This window comes from Carcharodon carcharias, chromosome 15 (assembly GCF_017639515.1).
Source record: "Carcharodon carcharias isolate sCarCar2 chromosome 15, sCarCar2.pri, whole genome shotgun sequence".
In the NCBI taxonomy this organism is placed as follows: domain Eukaryota; kingdom Metazoa; phylum Chordata; class Chondrichthyes; order Lamniformes; family Lamnidae; genus Carcharodon; species Carcharodon carcharias.
This window is the reverse complement of record NC_054481.1, coordinates 117905824-117927520: the sequence shown is the minus strand read 5'-3', so window position 1 is coordinate 117927520 and position 21697 is coordinate 117905824. Positions and strand designations below refer to the sequence as shown.

Here is a 21697-nt window from a genome sequence, read left to right as displayed (position 1 = left end):
ATATTTTACATTCATAGCTAACATTTCTGGGCTGGAATAATGGATGTAGTGTATACAAAGCTCTAAATTTTCCTGTAATTGTTTGTCAAAGTATTTTGTCACAAAACCAACACCCCAATATAGTTTCATGTCATAGCACGTTGAAATTTGAATCTAACAGCTAACTATAAGAAAAATAACTACAAAACAAGGTTATTTTTTATTTTAGTTATGTACAAATGCCAATTGTCTCCTTAAGATGCTGACCCTTTCTAGGGTATAGTTCCAAGTTTCTGACAGCCATCTGGTACCCTGCCCAATTGACTGTTTTTGTATGTGAGAGTCTAGATGATTCTCTGTCGGCAGGCTATCCACTCCTGGAGGGCAATTGCTCCAAACCTGATCCTGTTTCTTTCTAATCTCCACGTATGTGACTTTCCAGCAAGAGTTTCAAGCAGGATCCCCAAATACCTCTTCGTTCCCTCAACCCCCCCACCGCAAGCATGTGGACACTAATAGTTCCCTAATTTGTGCCTGGCTGGGAAAAGCTAAATCAGCAAAGATCACAAATTGAATACTGATAGTTACACACAAGAATAAGTATCTCTCTTGAGATTTTGACCATGGAAGATGGAAGCACAGAAGGAGATCACACAGCTATTGTGTTTGTGGAGGCTCTTTGAAAAATTCAAAACTAATCCCACTCCTCTATTTTCCCCATATAGCTCCGAAGGATATGCCATAACTGCTTAAGCTTTAGCATAATTATTATGTCCCTATCAGTTTGAATGTTCAAAAATGTTGTCGCAAAAATTGCATCAAGAGCGATGTTAACCCCACACACAATAGTGCACAGTGTGAGGGCCATGTGCAAGATCCAGGCTAGTTATAATTCTGACAAAATAGAGAAATCATTACAAGCAAAAAGGGGGTGGATCCAGCCTGCACTGACCTGTCACTCAGTACCCTGGAGGATACTTGGGCTCTCTGCACCATGTACCTTTGCCATTTGCATGAAGGGAGAGATTAAGGAATTGCTATTAAGTAAAAGCCTTGTACTTGACTTTGGACTTGAATGTCTGAAAAATCAAGATGGGCAGCTTATGGGAAGCTCTGCTTTATAGATCACTCCATTGTGCTGATTTGTAAACTTAAGTTTGTTAACAGAATATTGTTATATAACACCAGTTATATAAACATCCAAATATCCAAAATTCAGTGTCAACCCTCAGCAGGTCCCAATTAGTAGAACTCCTTCTTCTGGGATTGACGTATATTCATTACTGCAGTCTGAAAAATAATGAAGATGCAAGTCTTGCTGCTTACCATTCTGCCCTGGGGTCCAAGGAATTTGCTGTCTGCCTGGAGAGGAGTTAACCCTGTTTTTATTGGTTATCAAATAGCCAACTAATGACTATCCTCTTTCAGGGGAGAGATAAACCAGGTCTCTTTGGGTCAAGTTGGCTCCAAGGTGACACACCTGACAATGAGAGATTGATGGGTGGGTTTGGTAATGTTATACCTGAGCCGAAGTTGCTCAGTGATTCTTCAGGATACAATTCATGATTGACTAGCCAACTTTGGTGCATTGTTGGGAGCTCCAAATAACCTTACAAGCTAATGTCCTTAACAAAAATAAAAATACCTGGAAAATCTCAGCAGGTCTGGCAGCATCTGCAGAGAGGAACACAGTTAACCTTTCAAGTCCGTATGACTCTTCAACAGAACTAAGTAAAAATAGAAAAGAGGTGAAATATAAGCTGGTTTAAGGGGTGGGTGGGACAGGTAGAGCTGGATAGAGGGCCAGTGATAGGTGGAGATAGCCAAAAGATGTCACAGACAAAAGGACAAAGAGGTGTAGAAGGTGGTGATATTATCTAAGGAATGTGCTAATTAAGGGTAGAAAGCAGGACAAGCAAGGTACAGATAGCCCTAGTGGGATGAAGGGAAGGGATTGAAATAGGCTAAAAGGTAGGGATAAAACAATGGATGGAAATACATTTAAAAATAATGGAAATAGGTGGGGAAAGAAAAATCTATATAAATTATTGGGAAAAAAAAGAGGGATTTGAAAGGGGGTGGGGATGGAGGAGTGTTCATGATCCAAAATTTTTGAACTCAATATTCAGTCCGGAAGGCTTGTAAATTGCCTGGTCGGAAGAAGAGGTGCTGTTCCTCCAGTTTGCGTTGAGCTTCACTGGCTAACGTCCTTGGTGGTCCAAGCTAAGTAAACAACAAAAATGCTACCAGTGCCCTCTACATGCTTTTAGCTGGTTAAACTTCAATATTGCCCTGCACGAGAGTCTCTAAACTTTGGCTCTTTCCAGCCTATGTCCAAATTCTCTGGGCTTAGGAAAGCGAAAGACAAGAATATGCACTCCACAGTAAGCAAACAATAGGTACTTGTATGGATACTTTGTTGTCTGAAAACATATAGCTTTTCTTGCAGATAGAAAAAAATATAAATGTCTTCTTCACTATGTTTAAAGAGAGTAAAATTGAAATATCGTAAAATAACAAGATTTTGACTATCCAGCTGCAGAGTAAACATACATATTTCTTCTTTTGAAAATAATGACATTGTAACTAAAATTATGCATCAATTGTGATACTTCTTTTCAATCTTCCATCACATCTTCCATTTCACAATTTGTTTTGTTTATACTGATGTGAAATAATAGAAAGTTTATGTGAGGGAAGGGATGAAGATTATAACTCAGATGGTGGGTATAGAAGAGCAACAAAGTTGAATTCTGGGGGAATGAGGTCCAAGGTATTTTCCCACATGAATGAAACCAGTCATCTTAAGTTGCATTAGCAAAGGCCTGGGAGCATGTTAGCTGGCATTTATTGGGTGACACAAGGAGAACCAAGAAAATACTTAAGAATCTCACCCTCAAAAATTCTAATAGATTGGTGAGATTTGATTTATGGACTGCAAAATCACCCGTGTTATACAATTCACAGAACCTGGAGAAATTTTTAACCTTTTTGTACCACTACTTCTGTGAACATATATAAACAAAGGCTAAGAAAAGACTAGCTAGTCTATCGAGCCTGTTCTATGTCATCATGGTTTGACTTCTACACATTACCCCTACCTGCCTTCCCCATAACCAGTTCTTCCTTAGATACAAACTGGAATTATGAAGATGTTGACTTGTTGCTGGGTGTATCCATTGGTTCCCAACTGATGTTTATTCATGTGTTAATCAGTGTGCACAGAATATTTGCCCCAATTTTTTCCTCACTTAATAACCATGCAAGTGCCTTATAACATGAATTAATGAAATGGATAGTAATTTGGAAGAGATTTTTGCTTCTTACCCCCTAACCAAGTGAAGGTGAGAAAAAAACTATAGCATCCTTATTGCCCTAGTTAGCTTAGCATGGGAGTTCAAATTGAAATATTTCTGGTCCAAATTTTTCATTCGATGAAGTCACTGAGTATTTTTGGAGCAATAATCAAGACTTAACTTTTGGATACATATAGCATATTCAGTGGCGATACCCAATTTTATTCTGGTGAAATTTTCCACAGAAATATCCTTGTTTTTTGTGGAATTTTGGCAATTGCATTTTTTTTTTGTTAACCCTCAAGATTTATTTATTTAGCTGGTAGGAAGGAGACAACCAATCCAGGAGCAGTTTAAACAGGCAGGTGTACAAAACAACCTGGGCTGAGGAGCCTGCAGTAGGCCCTACTGAACTAGAGAGGTGGGATTGTTTACAGTGACACATGGAGGACAATCCATCCAACCTATGACCTACAACTGTAACTTCAGAGTGGCACCAAGAGTGGAGTGTGAGAAATAGAAGATTCACTACGTAATTCCCTTTACATATCTGGTTCTGAAGTGAATTGGTTGCTGGATAATGATTTGTATTGAAGGGAAAACACTGGAATGTGATGGCTGGCCTCAATTAGGACAGTCAAATGATAGCATCTTAACTGCAACCAGGAAAGGAATTGAGTGGTTGGAGGGGAAATTCATGGTCCTTTAGAAGAAAAAAGCCCAATGGGCAAGATAGACTTCTCCGTTTTCACGTCATTTTCCTTGACTTTTTTACTGCATTACCCAAGGTGAACTTTTCATCACGTTTGCCTATCCTGTACCAGATGTAGAAGTACTTATATAATTTCTGAGTATAAAAATAGTAAAACATTCAGTTCTCTACCACTGTTATTCCCCATGGCACACCTACATACGCTTTCCTCAATAAAGACAATGTGCATTCTTCTGGGTGAATATACTGGACACTAAAGGCACCTCTAATTCCACCAATTTAGAAACCCAGAGCATTAACAAAAAGGTTCCCACCATCATTAAAAATGTTTTTTTTTCATTCTTAACCTCTGCTCTGATGTAAGAGTTGCACACATCAGAAAGCAGCTCACTGGGCTACAGATTGCTTCTCTCGGTTTAATGATATACAGGAAGTAGTGAAGCAGATTGACCTTTTATTTCAAAGATGTCCACACTTGGCTCTTGAACAAAGCATCTACCACATTCACTTCTAAACTGCCTGCCAGTGATGAATTGATCCCCATGTCCTTGTCCTTAGTAAAGAAAGATTTCTTTTTAAAAAGACTTCAATGTCTTCGAGCTAAGACATTTCTTATTGACTGACTAATTCACTGACGTTTTTTTTCAAGTCAAGAAACTAGTTTCCCATCAAGTTTGCAAACATATTAAGTAAAAGCATGTTATTTGGCATCAAGTACAGTACAGAGAAACACACTGTTCAAGTACGACACTATAGTTTTCTCTTGGCATTTCAGTATGAATGTTGGAGATGTCACATTTCCATTGCATGGCTCCAAGCATTCTGAAACAACAGTTCAAGATAAAAATTCTAGACACAAAATGGAACAGAGAAAGCTTGTTAATTAAATCATTTTAATGTATAATGAGTTCTGTGGTTCTGCTTTATTCTTGTGTCTGCATTGGAGTGCTGCTTTGGGCTGCATTAGAGTGCTTAAGTTGGAGTTTGGTGAGGGAGGGACTTTTAAGGGTTGATTTATATCTAAAGTCCAGTCCTTCTTTAAATTAGCAATTAACTTAAAGTTGCTCTTTGGATTGGGAGAAGGTGAGTTTTAGTCCAGTTTTAAAACAGGGGTTATATGGGCTCTGCTTGCAGCTGCAGCTAGTTAATTAGATAACTGGTTTAAACAGGTTTTCAGAAGCTAGATTCAGACAACATAAAAGCAGGCCATCTTGCAGTGTGGTTTTTGTCTGCACTGGAGTGCTGCTTTGGGCTGCATTAGGGTGCTTAAGTTGGAGTTTAGTGAAAGAGGAAGTTCAGCAAAGAGGGAAGGAAGTGATCCTTTCATTTTCTACCTTTCCTCAGAAAGAAGAGTGACGGCCTTGGTAAGTAGGACCTGGTGAGTGTTTCTTCTGTCCTTAATATTCCCCAAACTACAGGAAGTAAAAGTAAAGGAAGTAATTTAAGTCATGGCAGGACAACTTGGCCAAGTGGAATGCTCCTCCTTTGCAATGTGAGAACTTGGGGATAATTTCAGTATCCAGGGTCACCACGCGTGCAGGAAGTGTCTCCAGCAGCAACTACTCAAAATCTGCGTTTCCGAGCTGGAGCTGTGGCTGGAGTCACCTTGGAGCATCCACAAGGATGAGATCTTCGTAGTTAGCACATCCAAATGAGGTGGTCACACCACAGGTAAAGAGTGCACAGGCAGAAAGGGAATGGGTGACCGCCAGACAGCCTAAAAGCACTAGGCAGGTAGTGCAGGAGTCCTCTGGGTCCATCTCCCTAGGATACTGCTGGGGGGGATGGTTTCACAGTGGAATGCAGCAAGAGCCAAGTCCGTGGCAACACAAGTGGCTCACTACACAAGGGGGTGGGGGGGAGGAAAAAAAAGAGTGGGAGAGCAACAATGATAGGAGATTCTATCGTAAGAGTAACAGACAGACATTTCTGTGCCACATACATGACACCAGGATGATATGTTGCATCCCTGGTGCCAGGGTCAGGGATGTCACTGAGTGATTGCAGGACATTCTGAAGGGGGAGGGTGAACAGCCAGAGTTCGTGGTCCATATTGATACCAACATCATAGATAAAAAGAGGGATGAGGTTCTGAAGGCAGAATATAGGGAGCTAGGAACTAAATTAAAAAGCAGTACCTCAAGGATAATCTCAAGATTACTTCCAGTGCCACGTGCGAGCGAGATCAGGAATAGGAGAATGGACCAGATGAATTTGTGGCTGGAGAGATGGTGTGGGAGGGAAGCATTTAGATTCCTGAGGCATTGGGACCGATTCTGGGGAAGATGGGACCTGTCCAAGCTGGATGGGTTGTACCCCAGCAGGACCGGGACCAATATCCTCACAGGGGTATTCGCTAGTACTGTGGAGGAGGATTTAAATGAGAGTGGAAGGGGTGTGGGAACCTGAGCGGGAAGACACAAGAGTGAGACAAAAATAGGAATGAAAGACAGAAAAGTAGAAAGCAGAAGGCAGAGGAAATGAGGGCTGGAAGCAAAAATAGGGCCATAGTACAAAAAAAAATGTAAAAAATCTTAAAAAGATAAGTCTAAAGGCACTGTATCTGAATGCATGGAGCATTCGCAATAAGGTAGGCGAATTAACAGCGCAAATGGATGTAAACAGGTATGATATGATTGCAATTACGGAGACATGACTGCAGGATGACCAAGGCTGGGAACTGAATATCCAAGGGTATCTAATATTTAGGAAGCACAGGCAAAAAGTAAAGGGAGGTGGAGTGGCATTGTTAGATGGGGTTGAAATCAGTGCAATAGTGAGAGGGGATATTGGCTCAGAAAATCTAGATGTAGAATCAGCCTGGATGGAGCTAAGAAGCAACAAGGGGTGGAAAACATTTGTGGGCATGGTCTGTTGGCCTCCAAACAATAGTGGTAAGGTAGAGGATAGCATTAAATAGGAAATTAGAGATGCATGTAACAAGGATGCTGCAGTAATCATGAATGACTTAAATATACATATAGACAAACCAAATTATCAATAATGCTGTGGCAGATGAATTCCTGGAGTGTGTACAAGATGGTTTTTTAGACCAGTACATTGAGGAACCAACTGATGAACAGGCTATCCTAGATTTGGTATTGTGCAATGAGAATGGATTGTAGTATTTTGCCTTTAACTTAATTAATAATCTTATTGCGTGGAGTCCTTTAGGGAACAGTGACCATAACATGATAGAATTCTTCATTAGGATGGAAAGTGAACTAGTGCGATCTGAAACTAAGGTTCTAAATCTCAGCAAAGAAAACTATGAAGTTATGAGGTGTGAGTTGGTTAAGATAAATTGGAGAACTTCATTAAAAGGCATGATGGTGGATAGGCAATGGCTATTTTTTAAGCAACGAATGTATGCATTGTAACAGTTATATATTCCTTTCTGGCACAAAAACACAACAGGAAAAGTGCCCCATCAAGAGAAGTCATATAAAGTTGCTAGAAAAAGTTGTAAGCATGAGGTTTGGGAGCAGTTTAGAATTTAAAAAAGGAGGACCAAGAGATTAAGAGGGGAAAAATAGAGAATGAGAGCAAACTTGCAAGGAACGTAAAAACAACTGTAAAAGCTTATATAAATATGTAAAAAGAAAAAGATTAATGAAGACAAATGTAGGTCCCTTACAGTCTGAAATGGGAGAATTTATAATCGAGAACAGACTGGTTAACCGAACAGTAGTAGGGGAAAAAGCTAGAGTCTATGATAAAGGATGTGATAACAGACACTTAGAAAATATCAGCAGGATTGGACAAAGTCAGTGTAGATTCATTAAAGGGAAATCATGTTTGACAATCTTACTTGAGTTTTTTGAGGACATAGCTAGCAGAATAGATAAGAGAGAACCAGTGGATGTGGTGTATTTGGATTTTCAGAAAGCTTTTGATAAAATCCCACATAAGAGGTTAGTGTGCAAAATTAAAGCACATGAGATTAGGGGTAATATATTGGCATGGATTGAGAATTGGATAGCGACAAGGAACAGAGTAGGAATAATTGGGTCTTTTTCAGAGTGGCAGGCAGTGACTATTGGGGTACAGCAGGGATCAGTGCTTGGATTCCAGCTATTCAGAATATATATCAATGATTTAGATGAGGGAACCAAATGTAATATTTCCAAGTTTCTTGACGACTCAAAACTTGATGGGAATGTGAATGATGAGGATGTTAAGAGGCTTCAAGACAATTTAGACAAGTTGAGTGAATGGGAAAATACATGGCAGATGCAGTATAACATGGGTATATGTGAAGTTATCCACTTGGTAGGAAAAGCAGAATGGCAGAGTATTATTTAAATGGTGATAGATTGGGAAATATTGATGCACAAAGGGACCTGGGTGTCCTTGTACACCAATCACTGAAAGTAAGCATGCCATTGCAGCAAGCAGTTAAGAACGCAAATGGTATGCTGGCCTTCATTACGAGAGGACTTGAGTGCAGGAGCAAGGATGTCTTACTGCAGCTGTACAGGGCCCTGGTATGATCACAGCTGGTGTATTGTGTGCAATATTGGTCTCCTTACCTAAGAAAGGATATATTTGCCTTAGAGGGAGTGCAGTGAAGGTTCACCAGACTGATTCCTGGGATGGCAGGATTGTTTTATGAGGAGAGATTGGGTGAACTAGGCCTATATTCATTGGAGTTTAGAGGAATGAGAGGGGATCTCATTGAAACCTATAAAATTCTGACAGGGCTGGACAAACTGGATGCAGGGATGATGTTTCATCTAGCTGAGAGGTCTAGAGCAAGGCGTCACAGTCTCAGCAAATGGGGTAGACCATTTAGGACTGAGATGAGGAGAAACTTCTTCACCCAGAGGGTGGTGAACCTGTGGAATTCTCTACCACAGAAGGCTGTGGAGGCCAAATCACTGAATATATTTAAGAAGGAAATAGGTAGATTTCTGGACTCTAAAGGCATCAAGGGGTATGGGGAGAGAGCGGGGTTAAGGGGAGAGAGCGGGAGTATGGAGTTGAGATAGAGGACCAGCCATGATCATATTGAATGGCAGGGCAAGCTTGAAGGGCTGAAAGACCTACTCCTATTTTCTCTGGGCAGGATTTTGCCTTTGGCAGGGGTGCTCGGTGGGGGAGGGGTCAGCTGTCCGCAATCGGCTCCGTGCGAAATTTCACGCGGGTGGGCCAATTTAGGCCTGCCCTGCGTGGATCATGAGCAGCTGAGCGCTGCCTGTGCAGGCGGGGGGAGGAGGGAGAGCCAGGCCTGGCACATAGTTCACACATGTGCGAGAAAGAGCGCTTCAGTCTCCCTGAGGCACAGAGCTGCCTCCGGAAGATTGAAGCGCTGTGTAAAAAAAAAAAAAAAGATTTTTTAAAATACTGAGAATAAAAATGTAATAAAACATGTCCCTTCATGTGACTCTGCCACATGAGCTGGGGCATGTTTTTAATTCAAAAATAAAGTTTTTATGTAATGTTCATTTGCTTTAGGAAACCTCATCCCGCTTGTGGATGAGGTTTCCTAAAAAATGTAATGCCGTGTGGCCTTTTCGTCTGCCCGCCAAACATTAAGTTGGAGGGGCAGCATAAATTTGAATTTAATTAGATTGTTAATGGGCTTAATAGGCCTTTTAATAATCAGCGGGCGCGCAGTTGACTCTGGCGCGCACCTGCTGAACGAAATATCGCAAGACTGCGCCATGACGTCGGGACGCACACCCGACATCATCGCGTGTCATTTTAAACTCGGGCGTGTCGGGTACACGTCCGCACACCATGCATAGTATTCTGCCCTCTGTTTCTGCTGTTGTAGTATGTACCTTTTTCCAGTTATGTGTGATGTTGAAATCTGACTAACACTGAAAGCTGTTTAGCTGGAAGGCCACCCAGTGATCTGATTGAACTCTTCAGCGTGAGGTAAAAAGATTTTTATTAATCAGCAAGATAGTAACAAGAAAATACAAATTTAACATAAAAAGAAATAAAGAGTAGATTAGAAAAAATATGTTACACAAGCCTTTGTTGAAACAGAGTCTATAAATTATTTTGAAAAGGGATTTTTTTATTTGGAAAAATGAGTAATAAAGGATAAGGGAAGTGACCACAATAGTAGAATTAGATTAGGTGGATCATGTGAAAAAAATTACTAGCTCAGACCCAATAGGTGAAATTAAGTTTCTGTGGCAAAATGCTTTAAGGAACTAATTTTTCACCTCTTCGTTCACTCATACTCAATACTTTCAATGCAGTTCTAAAATGTAATACTTTTTTAAAAAATCCTTTATTTTGCTGCTTAAGTATGTGGCATCCTCCTAAATATTAATATCACTGTAACTGAAGGCCAGGAAATGTTTGAAATTGGCCTGGTGTGACCCTCCCTCCCTGATGCAGTTTGCCTCTCTGAACAGCCCAGCCAACATTCAGAATTTCTGAAGAACAGGCACAAATTCCAGTATAACATGGTGGTTGCATCAAATTGTTTTTGACAGGAGGCAGCTAATATGTCAACAATTTACTGTAGGCCACAATGAGGTCTTGCTGATGCTGGCATGATATCTTCAGGATACATTCAACACATAAGACTTTGTCAGAACAAAGTAAACTTATATAGAATTAAAAAATAATTTGTGGCCTTTTATTTCACCCAAGAAAAAAAACAGTGGGCCAGATTTTCACAACAGGGTTGGGTAGCTTGAGTTGGCAAATTTCCTGCCTCGGCAGACTCACCTCAGTAGAGGGTGCCCCGCTCTCCAATTTTCGCTCTGGGTGGGAGGGGGGATAGAGTCAGGCCTGCCGCCCTGGGACACAGATCAGAAGTGGACACAGGCCACTGCTGAGTGCCAAGGTGGGCTGTTTAAAAGACCCACCTTGGTTCTCTAGAACTTTGTGCCAGTTGTTTCCTTAAATAATAGGCCCCTGGCTTTAATCCCTCACATCCCAACAACCTCTTCACCCACTCCCCATGTCATCTCCATTTCAACATAATGCCAATCCATGCTCCCTATCCATGCCCATGGCCCCTTATAGCCCCTGCACCAACTCAGTGCCAACTCATGCCAACCCATCTACCTTGGCCCTTACATTCTCCACATCAACTCACCCAGTATCCACTATGGAAAGACTTCAGGAGCCATGGTAAGATGAAATAAAATGTCTAAATATCTATTACAGCCTTCATTATATTTAAAAAAAAACTCCCATTCATGAAATCTCATTCAAAACATTTAAATCTTCTCAAGTGCTTTAATCCCTATAAATCAAATAAACTCCTATTCAAAACCCCACATCAAAGACAGCTAATCCTTTGATAGCCTCTTCAAGCTGTCAAACTGTGAACCTAGGACCCCCTGCTGGGATAATTATAGCTTGTTGAAATCAGCCAAGCATGACATATCATAGCCGTTGGAGATATATCAACAAACAACTATTGTAACTGCCAGAACAGAGGTTTGCAATTCTGACTGGCACAGGCAGCTTGTTTTTTACAATTTTTAAATATCCTCGCATCATGACAATTCTGCAGACCTCATCCGCTGCTCAAGAGCATTTACGGGCCAATCATTTCTGACTCTTAAAACTTTGTGACTCCAACACTGCAGATTAAGTCCCTTGCAACAATGAAAGTGAGGCCTGTTTGAACTCAACACTGAGTTCAAATGGCCCTGCTGATTTTGGTTTCCCTCTTGTGAGTCACGCCCTGTCCCCTTTCCCCCACCAGCAAAAATAGAATCTGTTGAAAATTGGGGTGGGCTTTACACATCCAGTCCAGCCCACCATTTTTAAAGGTCATGCGAACATACAAATTAGGAGCAGGTGTAGGTCATTCGGCCCCTCAAGCCTGCTCCGCCATTCAATAGAATCACGGCTAATCTGACTGTAACCTTCCCGCCTACCCCCGTTAACCTTTCACCCCCTTATCAAGAATCTCTCTACATTTGCCTTAAAAATATTCAAAGGCTCTGCTTCCACTGCCTTTTAAGGAAGGGAATTCCAAGGACCTACTACCCTCTGAGAGAAAAAAATTCTCCTCATCTCTGTCTTAAAAGGTGACCTCTTATTTTTAAACAATGACGCCTAGTTCTAGGTCCATGGGATTTCCACAACTCTGTGAAAACCTGGGCCATATTTATATAGTACCTTTCAGGATTTCAGAACTTCCCAGAGTACTTAACAACTAATGAATTACTTTTGAAGTGTAGTCACTATTGTAAAGTCAGGAAACATGGCAACCAATTTTTTTTCACCAAAATCCCACAAACAAACAGAGATAAATGACTGACTAAACTTTTATTTAGTGGTGTTAGTTGAAGGATAGTTATTGGCCAAGACACCAGAAATAAAAACAGAAAATGCTGGAACTACTCACTAGGTCTGAGAGCATCTGTGAAGAGAGAAATAGAGGGCAGAATCTTGCCCTTGTCGTGCGGAGGTGGTCAGCAAGCCGACTACTGCCCGCAATCGAGGCCGGAAGGCGATTTCACGCAGGGGGCCAATTAAGGCCCACCCAGCGTGAAACACGAGCGGCAGCACTCAGCACTGCCTGTGTGGGCGGGGGAGGAGGGAGAGCGCGAACTTGACACAGGCGCGTTTGATGATCTCCCTGAGGCACAGAGCTGCTTCATGGAGATGAAGTTTTTTTTAAAAAATAAAGAAATTAAAAATAATACATGTCCCCTCATATGTCTCTGTCACATAAGCAGGGACATGTTATTAATTAAATTTTAAAATGTTTATTTTATTTTTATTTGCTTTTGGAAACCTCATCCCGCCCGTGGAAGAGATTTCCTAAAAAGTGCGAAGGCTGCTTGGCCTTTTCGCCTGCCCGCCAACCATAAGGTTGGATGAGCAGCGAAAAATGTCAGTCAGTTGATACTTTAATGGCTTTAAAAGGCCTTTCAATTATTGGCAGGCACCAACTCTTGGGCGCGCCTGCCGACTGAAATATCATGCAACTGCACGTTGACATCAAGACACTCGCCTGACGTCAGCCCGCGTCATTTTACCCGCCGAGCCAAACATTTTGCCCAGAGTTAACATTTCATCAGAACCAGGAAACCTCCCTGATTATCATCAAATCGCACCATGGGATCTTTTACATCAAACTGAGAGGACAGAGAGCACCTAGGTTTAGTGTCTCACCCTAAAACCAGCACCTCCAACAGTACAGCACTCCCTCAGTGCTGCAGTGGAGCGTCAGCCAAAATTATGTGCTCATGTCTTGGAATGGGGCTTGAACCCACTTCTGATTCAGAAGTAAAGCTGCTGGCATTGAGCCAAAGTTAACATTCAGCTGAATAGGTGGAAGAAATCCACACTGAGTGCAGCATTACAACTAACAGCTCTTTAGTGCTCTCATACTGAACCTGAGACACTGGTGTTATATTGAGATTTGCTGTATTGCTTTTATTTGAGGCATCTAGAAGACTGCAGGTCACAGCATTTAACTCGACCCAGTGCTTAAAGACAATCCCATCTTTCCAGCACCAAAAATGTTGTTGTATATACTCAACATGTAAGTCAACCCCGCTTTTCAGCCACAATATGCTATACTCACATTAGTAGTCAGCTTAAATTATATTTTGCTTACTTTATAACTGGGCACAAGGGATCCAGCAGGCAATATGGGCTATTCACAATTTATACTGAGCTTATAAGTTGAGCCCCGATTTTGGAATGGTTTTTGGAGGCTTCAGTGGTCGACTTAAATGCTGACATCTACAGTATTTGCATTTGAAAAGAGCAGGCAGAGCTTTTTTCTTAATTAATTTTTTCAGGCATCCTTCAGTCAGAATTAAAATGGCTCTGTTAACAATTTTTTAAAATTCTGCTATATAGGCCCCTAATGGCCCATTTCTTTCACGTAAATTTCCTAGTTAGTAACCAGAGTGAAATGAAGAGAGGTGAAAGCTATGTCATATTCCTGTGGGGAGTACAAAAGTGGACCTATAACCTATATTAACATTGAATACAGAATATTTTAACTCTAAATACTATATCAGCCATTGTGAAATATCAGTTTTATCCACCAGTAGACATTTATATTGCTGAGTTCATGAGTTTTGAGGTCCTTGTGCCTCAGGATCAAAACCATGCTCAGTTTGGTTTTTTAGTAAGAAATCCCTATTATGAAGGGCCAAAACCCATACTGTAGGACACCATCAAGATGAAAAAAAACTAGAGAAGGTTAGATAAATCTAGTGGTGATGATAGGTGATGCCAAGCTTAGGATTTAAAGCCTGTAGATTCTGAGAGGAAGAGAAAATTAAGGGAGGTAAGCTATCAAATGTTATCAATGAATGGAAAGAAAACTTTGAGAACAGCTGATTGTTGATGGAAACCAGTATGTTCCTTAGCTTGCTTCATTGGAATTTAATTTGACAACCGCTGAACAAAGATATGGAGGTAAAGGTTCATTGAAAGTGCCTGTACTAATCCCTTCAAGTTCTAAAATAGTGTGTAGGAGAATGATGAAATCCACATGTACATTAATTACCCTTACACATTTGCTATCACATCAATTGTGCATAATTGGTTTTAAATTTCTCCTCGGTACTCTCAGAAGAAGTCCACAATGTGGTATTTTTTTTCCTCAGTCATATGCTCTTTCTTTTACCCTTTCTGATTTTTCCTTTCATTGGTTTATTCTTTAACTTCAGTGCTTGTTTCCTGTGTCCTTTGTAAGGGAAAGGCATATAGAGCAGATACACCTATTCTAGAGAGCTGACCTCAATTATCACAATTTGGATTGGTGCCCTGTTGTTCCAAAGCATTGTTCATTCTTTCCCATTGTCTAACCCCAATGGACAGAGTTTGTTCCCAATCGCAGCAAATTGCTTTCATAGAGTTAAAAACAAAAAATGCTGGAAATGCTCAGTAGGTCAGGCAGCATCTGTGGAGAGAAACAGGTCCATGACCCTTCATCAGAATTGAGGAAAGACTGAAATGTAGGTTTTGGCCAGTAGAATGGGACAGGAACAACAAAAGGGAAGGTCTGTGATAGAGTGGAGGGCAGAATAGATTAAATGCAAAAGCTTTCATGGCACAAAAGCCATAAGGAGTGGTAATGGGTATCCTGTGGTAAAGAAATAAAATATGGATCCGGATGAGGTGTTAGTTAATGCCTGTATAGCAGCCATCTGAACATGAAGGAATAAAGGAAAAAAAGAAACAAAACTGAAGCAGAAAAAAAAGTGAAAGAAGATGGAGGTTGAGGTTATGATTGAAAATTGTTGAACTCAGTATGGAGCCCAGAAGGCAGTAGAGTGCTAAGTCGATAATTGAGGTGGTGCTCCTCAAGCTTGCATTGAACTTCATTGGAACACTGTAGCAGGCCAAGGACAGAAAGGTCAGAGTGAGTGCAAGGTGGAGAATTGAAATGACAAGCAACATGAAACTCAGGATTATGTTTGTGGACTGAACTAAGGTCTTTTGCAAAGCAATCACCCAGTCTGCATTTGGTTTCCCCAATATAAGGGAGACCACATTGTGAGCAGTACAAATACAGTATACTAAATTGAAAGAAATACAAGCGGCTATTTCACTTGGAAGGAGTGTTTTGGGCCTTGCATGGGGAGGAGGGAGAAGGTAAAAGGACAGGTGTTGCATCTCCTATGATTGCATGGAAAGGTGCTGTAGGAAAGGGAGGGTGTGTTAGAGGTGACTGTAGAGTGGGCCAGGATGTCACAGAGGGAATGAATCCTTTGAAATGCTAAAAGGGGAGGGCAGGGGAAGGTTTTTTTGGTGGCGGCATCACACTGGAGCTGAATCTGTATTTCAGATTTCTAACATCTGCAGTATTTTGCTTTTACTCTCTCAGATTTTCTACAATATAGTTACAAATTACAACTGGAGGATCCAGAGGACAAATCACCTGAGTAGCATTAGGAATGGCTCTCTTTGCTGACATTTCCACAGCCTTCAGTACAACTCCAATAGTAAAGCAACCCATCCTAGCCTAGAGCAGAATCTGGAAAACATCCAAACTTGGGATGACAAATAGCAGGCAACATTTGCATGTAGTGCTAGGTAATACCTTAACTCAAGCAAGAAGAAAAAACCATCAATCCTGACCTTCAATGAGACCATTATACCTGAGTCCCCTACCATCAATATCTTGGGAGTACCCATTGACCAGAAGCTTAACTGGCCCAGCCATATCAACAAGTATGGCTATAAGGGCAGGGCAGAGGCTTTAACAAATGACTCAACTTCCAACCCCTCAAAGCATGTCGATCACCTACAAGGTTCAAATGTAGTGGAATACTCATCACTCACCTGGATGGGTACAGCCACAAAAATACTCAACATCAACCAGGCTAGTGCAATTCACTTTATCAGTATCATTGCCACTGGCATCAGTATCTGTTCCGTCCAGCACAGTAGTATGTATAATCTACAGAATACACAGCAGCAACTCACTACAGTTACTGTGACCTCTATCACTGAAAGAAATGAGTAGCAATGCCTTAGGAAGAATGTCACTTCCAAGTTCCTCCACAAGTCATTCACCACCGTGACATGGATATGTATAAGAGTTCCTACACCATTGCTTTGTTAGCATCCTGAAATTCCCTACCTAAAACTATTGTGGGAGCATCATCATCAAAGGATTACTTTCTCTAAGCAACAGAGATAATGAAGACCATAAGACATAGGAGCAGAAATTAGGCCATTCAGCCCATCGAGTCTGCTCCGCCATTCAGTCATAGCTGATAAGTTTCTCAACCCCATTCTCCCGCCTTCTCCCCATAACCTTTGATCCCCTTACCAATCAAGAACCTATCTATCTCGGTCTTAAAAACACTGAATGACCTGGCCTCCACAGCCTTCTGTGGCAATGAATTCCATAGATTCACCTCATCTCTGTTCCAAAAGGTCTTCCCTTTAGGACCTGAGGGCACAGCCTCAGAGTAGTCTCTCCTGCCAATGGAAAAGTCTTCCCCATGTCCACTCTACCCAGGCCTTTCAGTATTCTGTAAGTTTTAGTCAGATCCCCCCTCATCCTTCTAATCTCCATCGAGTATAGACCCAGAGTCCTCAAACGTTCCTCATATGTTAAGCCTTTCATTCCTGGGATCATTCTCATGAACCTCCTCTGGACCCTCTCCAGGGCCAGCACATCCTTCTTGAGATACGGGGCCCAAAATTGCTCACAGTATTCTAAATGTGGTCTGACCGGAGCCTTTTAAAGCCTCAGCAGCACATCCCTGCTTTTATATTCTAGTCCTCTTGAAATAAATGCCAACGTTGCATTTTAAGTACCGACTCAACCTGCAAGTTAACCTTAAGAGAATCCTGGACTAGGACTCCCAAGTCCCTTTGCACTCCAGATTTATGAATTCTCTCCCCCTTTAGAAAATAGTCTGTGCCTCTATTCTTCCTACCAAAGTGCATGACCTCACACTTCCCCACGTTGTATTCCATCTGCCACTTCTTTGCCCATTCTCCTGACCTGTCTAAATCCTTCTGCAGCCTCCCCGCCTCCTCAATACTACCTGTCCCTCCAACTATCTTTGTATCATCTGCAAACTTAGCCAGAATGTGCTCAGTTCCTTCATCTAGATCATTAATGTATAAAGTGAAAAGTTGTGGTCCCAACACTGACCCCTGCAGAATTCCATTAGTCACCAGCCGCCATCCTGAGAAGGACCCCCTTATCCCCACACTCTGCCCCCTGCCAGACAGCCAATCTTCTATCCATGCTAGTACCTTGCCTCTACCACCATGGGCTCTTATCTTACTGAGCAGCCTCCTGTGTGGCACCTAGTCAAAGGCCTTCTGGAAGTCCAAGTAGATAACATCCATTGGCTCTCCTTTGTCTCACCTACTCGTTACCTCCTCAAAGAATTCTAACAGATTGGTCAGGCATGACCTCCCCTTGATGAAACCATGTTGACTTTGCCCTGTTTTACCACGCACTTCCAAGTATTCTGAAATCTCATCCTTAATAATGGACTCTTAAAATCTTACCACCGACCTAAGTCAGGCTAATCAGCCTGTAATTTTCCGTCTTTTGCCTCACTCCCTTCTTAAACAAGGGGGTTACATTAGCGATTTTCCAGTCTTCTGGGACCCTCCCCGACTCTAGTGATTCCTGAAAGATCACCGCCATCGCCTCCACTATCTCTTCAGCTATCTCTTTCAGAACTCTGGGGTGTAATCCATTTGGTCCAGGTGATTTATCCGCCTTCAGACCTTTCAGTTTTCCTAGCACCTTCTCCTTGGTAATGGCCACCATATTCACCTCTGCCCCCCGACTCTCTTGAACTTTGGGGATGTTACTCAGGTCTTCCACTGTGAAGACTGACACAAAGTATGTATTCAGTTCCTCCGCCATTTCTTTGTTCCCCACTACTACTTCTCCTGCGTCATTTTCCAGTGCCCGATGTCCACTTTTACCTCTTTCTTACCCTTTATATATCTAAAAAAAACTCTTGCAATCTTCTTTTATATTACTGGCTAGTTTACCCTCATATTTAATCTTCTCCCTCCTTATTTCTTTTCTCGTTGTCCTCTGTTGGTCCTGGTAGGCTTCCCAGTCCCCTGGTTTCCCACTGCTCTTCGCCACATTGTATGCTTTCTCTTTAGCTTTTATGCTGTCCCTGACTTCCTTTGCCAGCCATGGTTGCCTCGTCCTCCCTTTAGTATGCTTCTTCTTCCTAGGGATGAATTTTTGCTGTGTCTCCCAAATTACTCCCAGAAACTCCTGCCATTGCTGTTTGATTGTCTTTCCTGCTAGGCTCATCTCCCAGTCAGTTCTGGCCAGCTCCTCCCTCATGCCTCTGTAGTTGCCTTTATTCTACTGTAATACCGTTACATCTGATTCCTGCTTTTTCCCCTAAAATTGCAGGGTAAATTCTATCATATTATGGTCACTTCCTCCTAAGGGTTCCTTCGCCTTAAGCTCCCTTTTCAAATCTGCCTCATTACACATCACTAAATCTAGAATTGCCTGTTCCCTAGTGGGCTCCACCACAAGCTGCTCCAAAAACCCATCTCGTAGACATTCCACAAATTCCTTTTCTTGGGATCCACTACCAACCTGATTTTCCCAGTCTACCTGCATATTGAAATCCCCCATGATCACTGTAACCTTGTCTTTCTTACACACCTTTTCTATCTCCTGGTGTATCTTGTGCCCCACATCCTGACTACTGTTCGGAGGCCTGTACATAACTCGCATTATGGTTTTTTTACCTTTGCGGTTCCTCAACTCTACCCACACAGATCCTACATCACCTGACCCTATTTCGTTTCTTGCTATCGATTTAATTTCATTTCTTACTAACAAAGCAACCCCACCCCCTCTGCCAACCTGCCTATCTTTTCAATAGGATGTATATCCTTGGATATTTAGCTCCCAGTCCTGATCCCTTTGCAGCCATGTCTCCGTGATGCCTACCACATTATACCTGCCAATTTCAATCTGCGCCTCAAGCTCATTTACCTTATTTTGTATACTACGTGAATGAGTTTTCCTGCATCACCTACATCCATAGAACATTTTTAAAAGAATTTAATAAGTTGTGGACACTTAGGCCAATGTATTATAAATGGCTTTTTGGGCAAAGTACTTGAAGGCAGAAGTTGAACTCCACTGCAGAAAGGAGTTCAGGAGAGCAGAGGGAAAATTCGCAAAAAAAAAAAAAATAAATTATTTTGTGAGCCTAAATTTCTGGGATTTTACAGTTTTGACATTCAGTGCTATTCAGATTCAAAACAAAAGATGTGATAGGTTATGGCAAAAGTACTACAATCTATAGACATCCTGTTGTGACCATCAATCCATGCATGTAATTGCTTGGCATGCCAGTGTCTTTATCAGGGTTCAGCTAAAATTTATAACATGTAAAATGCCTGTGTGTATTTTTAATCATGTGTTTCATGTTGCTGCCAGATCATTACTATAACTTAAATGATTTCATCTCATTTGAATTCGAGCAAATATTCTGCTAAAAATTGAGCTCTTCAGATTTAGGCCAGACAAATGCGACTGATGGGTCTCTTGGCTCTCTGATAACAGCTAAGTGAAATTAGTTTAGGTAGGAAGAATCCAGATCTCTGGATGAGAGTCAAGGGCAAAAACAAAATTGAAGCTAATATGGAAGGCAGCACCTTGACTTTAATTTGTAATGTTTCTCTTCCTCCCCTAAATTTCTCCCATCCTTTACCGCAGAGGCTGACTGTTGCAGGAGTATGTTCCAAGGCAGCAGTTGCTAGTTGCTCTTCAGTTCCTCATCCACGTGGCCATTCATCCTATGTGATCTGAGACACTGCATGTCAGCAGGTTATTCATTTATTGGGAGCACCACAGCAAAGCTTGATCATGTACACTTTCCATTGGGAACCAGATACTCTTGCATGAAACTAATTTCTTCGTTTGACTACTTGCATTGTCTCAGGCACAATCCGGTACCTTGGCTATTCTTCATCTGTCATATTAAAGACTGTCAGCAGGCTACTTTTCTCCAAGGAGGCATCACAGCTGATCTCAACCCTGTCCTTGCCCAGTGGGAACATATCTATTTTACAGTCCTGGATAACAGTCAAATGTAAGAACCATTGCTGTTTTTCCCTTCCTTCCCTAGTTCAGTAAGCTCAGCAAACCTACTAATGTCCATTGAAAATCAGCTAATTGAGCACTAACCAGACCTGGATCCTTCCAAAGCTGAATGACTACGTCAGCTATTAGCTTTCAATTATCTAATTTTATTTGAAAAATTCTGTGAATTCTTCGCTTCTGAGAAATATTACAGGTTGTGCTTCTAGAAAGGGTTTTACCAACTGTATATGGTGTAAATCCATCCATAATTTGGCAAATAGTGTCATTAAGTAGGGTACCTAAGAGAGCTATTGTTGGAAATGTGGGCTGTTGGCATAGTTTATGGGCAGTGGAGAGAGAGCTTGAAACTGCATCTTCCAACTTGTGCCACACCTTTTTATTCATGGGATGTGGGCATTACTGACTAAGCCAGCATTTATTTCCCATCTCTCATGGCCCTGGAGATGGGGATGGTGAGCTGCCTTCCTGAACCATTGCATTCCATGTGGTGTAGGAACACCCGCAGTGCTGTTAGGAAGGGAGTTCCAGGATTTTTGACCCAGTGACAATGAAGGAACAGCGATATAGTTCCAAGTCAGGATGGTGTGTGGCTTGGAGGAGAACTTGCAGATGGATGATGTGGCTGTTGCCCTTCTTCCTGCTAGATGGTAGAGGTCACAAGTTTGAAAGGTGCTGTCGAAGGAATCTTGGTGAGTTGCTGTAGTGCATCTTGTAGATGGTATACACTGCTACCACTGTGCATCGGTGGTGGAGGGAATGAATGTTGAAGATGATGGATGGGGTGCCAATCAAGCAGGCTGCTTCCCCCTGGATAGTGTCAGGCTTCTTGAGTGTTGTTGGAGCTGCACTGGTCCAGGCAACTGGGGAGTATTCCATCAAGTGATTGATGAAATACCTGAATATATTTGGATGTAGGACACTACCCTGAGGAATTCCTGCAGTGGTGTCCTGGGACAGAGACAATTGACCTCCAACAACAATCACCTTCCTTTGTGCTAGGTATAACTCCAACTAGTAGAGAGATTCCCCCCCGATTCCCATTGACTTTGGCTTTGCTAGGCCTCCTTGATGCCACACTCAGTCAAATGCTGCCATGATATCAAGGGCAGTCACTCTCACCTCACCTCAGAATTCAGCTCTTTTGTCCATGTTTGAACCAAGGAGGTCAGGAGCTGAGTGGAC

At 41.8% G+C, this 21697-nt stretch overlaps 1 protein-coding gene across 5 annotated transcripts in view; it reads left to right on the top strand.

Annotated features, from left to right (window-relative positions):
• The window catches only part of prkcz (protein kinase C, zeta), a 612152-nt gene that overhangs the window by 562095 nt on the left and 28360 nt on the right, over window positions 1-21697 (top strand). The window contains exon 18 of one of the 5 annotated variants that reach the window (XM_041206301.1): window positions 5332-5351. The exons of the other annotated variants lie outside the window; for them this stretch is intronic. Within the exon in view, the coding sequence (XP_041062235.1) occupies window positions 5332-5351 (20 nt within the window). The remainder of the gene's footprint in view (window positions 1-5331; window positions 5352-21697) is intronic. 5 annotated transcript variants of the gene reach the window in all.